The sequence below is a fragment of the Glycine soja genome, chromosome 15 (assembly GCF_004193775.1).
Source record: "Glycine soja cultivar W05 chromosome 15, ASM419377v2, whole genome shotgun sequence".
In the NCBI taxonomy this organism is placed as follows: Eukaryota; Viridiplantae; Streptophyta; class Magnoliopsida; order Fabales; family Fabaceae; genus Glycine; species Glycine soja.
Genome location: NC_041016.1, coordinates 22,242,219 through 22,248,360, shown reverse-complemented (window position 1 = coordinate 22,248,360; position 6,142 = coordinate 22,242,219). Strand labels below are relative to the sequence as shown.

General features: G+C 35.3%; 1 protein-coding gene and 1 pseudogene across 1 annotated transcript; one reads left to right on the top strand and one right to left on the bottom strand.

Annotated features, from left to right (window-relative positions):
* Positions 1-860: 860 nt before the first annotated feature.
* On the top strand, positions 861-2,379 carry LOC114387703 (annotated as a pseudogene).
* A 2,034-nt stretch (positions 2,380-4,413) lies between these two features.
* Positions 4,414-5,931, bottom strand: LOC114388434 (photosystem I reaction center subunit psaK, chloroplastic). The gene is made up of 3 exons (XM_028348927.1): positions 5,713-5,931; positions 5,392-5,472; positions 4,414-4,769 (listed from the first exon to the last, which is right to left on the bottom strand). The coding sequence occupies exons 1-3, from the start codon at positions 5,791-5,793 to the stop codon at positions 4,542-4,544; spliced, it is 390 nt and encodes a 129-aa protein (XP_028204728.1). The 5' UTR covers positions 5,794-5,931; the 3' UTR covers positions 4,414-4,541.
* Between the last annotated feature and the right edge of the window lie 211 nt (positions 5,932-6,142).

The window sequence follows — 6,142 nt, the reverse complement described above, 5'->3', positions numbered from 1 at the left end:
ACACCAATATGGAGCTTCGAAGAAGAAGAAGAGAATTGTGGCATCTCTTCCCTTGAAAGTCTCATGCAAGAGGAAGAAGATGGAGGTTCCAAATTTTGGTTTTTTTTAGAGAAAACAATGAGATATGATGCAAGGCTAGTGATGTGATCAAATGAAGCATGGGGACATGCAACAAATGAGTGTTTTTGCTTTTCAATTTTTAGCTAGAGATGGATAAAGTAGACATAAACAAAAATGGTAAAATTGCTTTTGTTGAAACTGGTAAATCTTATCTTAAACATTTAGACTAATGCACTAACTTCCTATATTATTGTGCTAATTTCCATAGGGATAGATGTACTCAGAGTAAACCTCACACAAAGTCCATTCACACAGAGACAAATTACATTGTGACTCAGTGTGCAATGAATCTTGCACAGATGGAAATCTAGCTCAAATAATTTCTATTTCTCTATCAAGCTTCACTAAACTAATTACACACACAAAGCACAAAAATCTATAATTAAAGACATATAATCACTACAATTAAATACATGCATGCATAAATGACACAACATAGAATTTCATCTGTCAGATTGAGTTATAATTTCTCTCAAGATGTTACATTCTACATCCTAGACACTCTTGTTTCTACCATGCTAGGAAAAGAACAAATAAATAAGTCATCCATATATATTTGCCTTGCAAACTTGAAAAAACTTAAGACATGTGCTATGGTTATTGCTAATGGTAATTGGCATGCATTTAGGTTCATATATTCAAGGTTCTTGTTAATGCATATAGCCAGCTAATTTAAGACATGGGCTAATAGTTTCTTTTAATTTAGTGTACTGGTCCAAATCCACATGGCCATAGCCTTGACCCACATTGGCTGGGGTTGAGGGGAGTTAGCTGACCTTTCTTGACAGCTAATTATTTACTAGGTTTCACCAATTAATCTCTAATGAAGAAAAGGAAGTTCAGCCGGTTATACTCGACAGTAAAACAATTGTTGCAGAATATGAAAGAGGAAGAGGTGAATCGATGCCAGATTCAGGAATGGTATCTAAAGTTCAAATCTGTATCCATCAAGACCTTAATTCGTCAACTTCCGGAATCATTTATTCAGTACCTTTTAGATGACTCGGGGCCCTTCTTGTTGCATGTTTCTGTCTTAAATGAAGATGCATTACCCAATAGAATTCATAACCCAGATGAGGAAGATGATTTTCAGGTGTCAGAAGGATCTGGAGATGAAGCAGAAGAAGGTTCTCCACCGCCTTCTTTTCCAGAACTTGAATTGAAAAATTAAGGAATCCATTGAATCGCTTGGGCGTACAGTCTTCCCCAAGCTGAATTGGAGTGCACCAAAAGATTCAGCTTGGATAAGCACTACTGGTACCCTTCGGTTCACCAGTTTCTGTTAGATTGCACTTTTATTTCGATCATCTTACTTATTGGTCCACGACTTGTGCCATGCTTATGATTCGTGCGAGGATAAATCTTTGAATAGGCCCCAGAATTTCTTTCTTGCTCTCCGTAAATGGTATCCATTCCTTTAGCCAGGCATGGAATTTCGATGTTTTGTATGGGATCAGAGATTAATTGGAATTTCTCAAGGGGAGGTTACTACTTTTTATCCTGTTTTTCTTGAAAAGAAGAATGATCTCCTTTTTACTGATACTAGCATTTTTCAACAACTATGTGAGGGCTGAATTGGAGTCAGAAAATTACACATTTTATGTTACATTACCAATGATGAGAGAGTTAAGGTTGTGTATTTCAACCCTTGAGGTGCCTGCCATTGTTGTTTACATGGGATGAATTAGACTGTATTCACAGTGAAGGCAATGATATGGAGTTTAGAATTGTCGAAGATCGTTGTGCTGTTAGGCCAGGCCTTAAAACAGCAGTTCCATTTGATTACTTGGATACCAGCCCTGGGAGTGTTTGGGATCAATTTCTAAGGAAAGCAGATGATCGAAGAGTTAAGACGGAAATCAACTGAAGCTGGTGCATGATAGCTGTTGTTTCTCAATTGTTACTTTGAGGTAGCAAATGAAGTAGTTTCTTTTTTTTAAAAATTGTTGAAATTTTTTACCAAGGGAAAAACACGTTTGAAAACATTACCCCTGGGAGGATGCAGTTTCCCTGTTTAACATAAACGGATAAACCTATTAGTCTTTATGGTTTATAAGTTTTTTTTTGGACTTCAAATCAAGTACTTTTAATTTAGTCTTGAAACTTCAGAGGCACATGGAGAGCTGAAGGCAATTCTGTGATAACTTCAAATAATCTTCCCTTTTAAATGTATGTACCTGAAAGGCTGAAAGTATTTTGGAGAAAATTTATCATGTTGTGTATTGGCTCTTCTGGTATGAAGAAATGAGTTTTTTTGCATATTTGCATTATTTATGTTCTTATTTTTGTATGTTTCTTTCACAGCAAACTCTTCCTGATGGTCCTTTCTTGCATCTCTTTGACAAACTCTGTAATATTAATGTACACGATGGTTTTTTGGTACACTGCACGTGCATCATTTGCAGTACATAACAACTCATCAATCGTTCTTACATGTTTATTTAATAATTCAGTTCATGTGTTAGTTTTGGCAATTTAACCTATATTTGTTTCCCTTTTTCTTTCTGAGGAGAAAGAACCTATTTGTTTCCTTAAATTTTCATTAATGGGACTTAAGTTAAAGTTACAATATCCCATCACTAATCCTTTTCAAAAAAATTGAATGACAGAGACATTAAGTCTTTTGATTTGACTGCATTTTGAAAAACATATCGTCAGTTTGATCCATTTTTTATGAACAACTTATATATTAAATTGAGAACAATGAAATGGCATAATTCCACGTTTGAACAATAAACATGAAAAACTAGAAACAGCCTCAAGGCAGGTTGAGTCTCAAGGGCTAATCAGGGTTTGAGTATGTCTCATGGCTCAAATAGTTTTGCAAAGATACTTATTGTCCAACAACAAAGTCCTCACACTGACACATAAATTCAAATCCAAGTACTTCTGATGAGTCAAATCTTTACCAGCTGGTTGCACAATTTCCCTTATTGCTCATTGTTCACCACGGTCACTAAAGCTACGTCTACTTCGCCATAGCTTTGTTCAACAAAGGTCTGCTGACCACTGACTTAGCTTTGATTCACTTGGTCAGACATTTGTGTAAGAGTTAATATTCTATTCACTCAACTCTAATTCATTATTAAATGCATTGAAGTAGAACGTTCTAATTCATATCTGAATAATACTTTTTGTATGGACACTAAGTACCCACTTTCTCGTGAAGAATCACTTTTTAATGAATGAAGGTCTTACATCCCTCTTGTAGATAGGGAGGTTTGTGAAGTAGTGGAGTATCCTATTCTAGCTCATCCATTCAACAATCTTATTTGAGAGAAAAAAGAGAATTGTTGTAGAGTGAGAGAGTTCATGTATTCGTCTTTAAGAGAAAGATAGCTCTTTTCAGGAAAAAGAGAGAGAAAGCAAGAAATAATAGGTTTATTCTATGAAAGGTATGAAGTTACATACACATACGCATGTTCTAGCTCGATCTGCATATCTCATGTGTCTAAAACAAAGAAATAACTATCACTAATAGGAATTACTATTCTAACACTCCCCTTTAATTCCTATACAAACAACAACATTACATCAAATATGCACCACACCTAGCATATTTCTTAGCAACTTGAATCTATTAGCCTTCAACGCCTTTGTCATAATATCAGCAAGTTGCAAATCTGGCCCACAATGTTTCAACCTTATCCTCCCTTTGTTAACTTGATCCCTTAAGAAATGAAACTTAGTTTCAATGTGCTTGCTACTGCCATGGGACACAAGATTCCTTGCTAAGTCAAATACCGAGAATATGTGGATCTTTTATTGGAAGATGTCTTGTGGGTTTTCCTTACATTGAAAATATTTTTTACTTAAAATTTCTAATGTTATTCTTCTACGCTTTACTTTTTGGCTTGCCTATCTTGAATTCACAAAGAAAGGAATTTGATTTGTTAATTCCCTACAATTATAAGTAGAAAATAGGTCTTTCCATTTCCATGCATATTTGACATTTTACACAATAGTAGATAAAACTATTCTGATATTTTACATATGTATGTTTAGACTGCCCAAATACCGAGAATATTGGTTTTCAAGAAACCCAGTAAATCCAAATTTTTCTATAGTTATTGTTAATTTGTTACAGATCTTATAATTTTGAGGAGAAATATTAGTCTTGCAAACGTGTGTTCTAACTTATTTTATTAAGCCTAAGAATTTGCATGATGCAGTTTAATCATTGGTAGCAATTCAAATGCATCGAGTCAAGAATGCTCAATTCTATAGCAAAGCATTTGATCATTTGCCATAACAGATCTTTTTTTGTTTTTGTATGAGGGGGTGGGTGTGGGATTAGGAGGGAAAAGGGAGAAACTGAATATTATGCTAAGTTTGAGAAAGACTGCAGAGTGATGTGAAAATGAAGTACATAATAACATTGATTACAGATGCATCAAGCACTAAACTTATATAGTTGCTTTTTACAGGGCACCAATGTTCTTGAGACCAAGAACAACCCCAACCCCAATGATGTGGCCAACAGATCCACAGGCCAAGGTGTCAGCAAGGGTGAAGCCAGCAGGGTCACCAGTCTGCAAGCCTGAGTCCCTCACCTCCAGCTTTAGCCCTGCAGTGGCTTTCCTGTTTGCTGATGGAGCCAATCCAAACCTTCCAGCAAACAGCATCAGGGTTGTAGAAGCCACCATAATCTGCCCAACATGTCAACAAAGTCAATAAAACCATATGCACATAGTCATGGTAACAACACAAATCAAACCATCCACAACTGTAACAAGGGCTTTGAAAGTTTTACTTTGTTCAATCCATACTAGGTACATGGTAAAGTACACCAATAAAAGGTCTGTTTGGATAAATTTTTTTATAAATACTTTCAAGAAGAAAAAAATAGTTAAGAGAAATGAATTAATTTTGTTCATAAGCAAAAATTAACTTCTTCGTAAGCTAATGCGTAGAAACTCTCTTGTAATAAGTTTGATAAAAATGTGTTTGTACGCAGTTCATCATACTTTACATTAATATTACAAGATTTCCTATTTATTTTTTAAAAAAATCTAGTATGTGATAATTCCAATTAACACTTATACATACTCTCAATCACTTCTTTCACATGGTAACTGAACTAGAAACTACACGAATTTCAGTACCATTATGCATATGCACTCAACAATTTCACAAGATTGTTGCATGTATAAACAAGATTTTCATATATACCCGTCCAAAAGAATTGAATCTACTATCTATTATGCTTTGTAAATAAAGTCAGATGAAACAACAAAAGGAACAAGGAAACTTTGAAATGACTCAAGCTACCAGATTAGTGGATGAACCAATGTAGTCACATCGAGCTCCCAATGCACCCTTCCCCTTGCGACTCATGGGTTGCACAGCAACCTGAATAATGAGCAAAATCAAGTTATCATTACAATTACAATATTTCAAATGAAAGCAATAGATGTGGAATGGTTAATGAAAGTAACAAGATCATTTTCAAATTAACTGTGTCTAACATGTGTATCTATGACCAAAGAAGACAGGGTATATGTGTAAATACAAAAAAACAACAACTAACATTTGTTGATAAAAAATAAAAATAAAAGTGTAAATACAAAAAGAGCGCTATGCTATGCTAACCAAGTTCTTCACAGGGGCAGCTGAGAATTGGGGTCTAAGACCACTGAATTGGGGGAGAGTGGTCATCACAGTGGTTGCCATTTGTTGATACTCAAAAAAAGATGAAAATGAAAATAATATGTTTTGCTCTCTCTCTAAGCACTCTCCTTTTTTCTTTGAAAGATTTATCTTCTGGGTTCCTCTGGCTGTTCTAAGGGCTATGATGTAACATGCAATATGCGTATCTAATGGCAGCCACATGAGCGATTTGTGGCCTCAGGACGCCAAAATGAGATGGCCAAAGATACGTGACTCCGACGTGGCATTATCTGATTTGGGGGAGTGGATAATGGATAATGTCTTAGCTGCCAGGTTGGTTTTATATCCTGTGTACTATTGGATCGTGTGTGAGGGGTCTCCGTTCTAAATTTTCAACAATTCCTTATTATCA

Bases quoted from the DNA above. Each gene is read 5' to 3' on its own strand.
- LOC114388434 (XM_028348927.1), bottom strand. From the start codon at position 5,793: ATGGCAACCACTGTGATGACCACTCTCCCCCAATTCAGTGGTCTTAGA. The intron at 5,473-5,712 runs GTTAGCATAGCA...CTCATTATTCAG, and splicing joins CTGCCCCTGTGAAGAACTTG to GTTGCTGTGCAACCCATGAG. The intron at 4,770-5,391 runs GTAGCTTGAGTC...CATGTTGGGCAG, and splicing joins TTGGTTCATCCACTAATCTG to ATTATGGTGGCTTCTACAAC.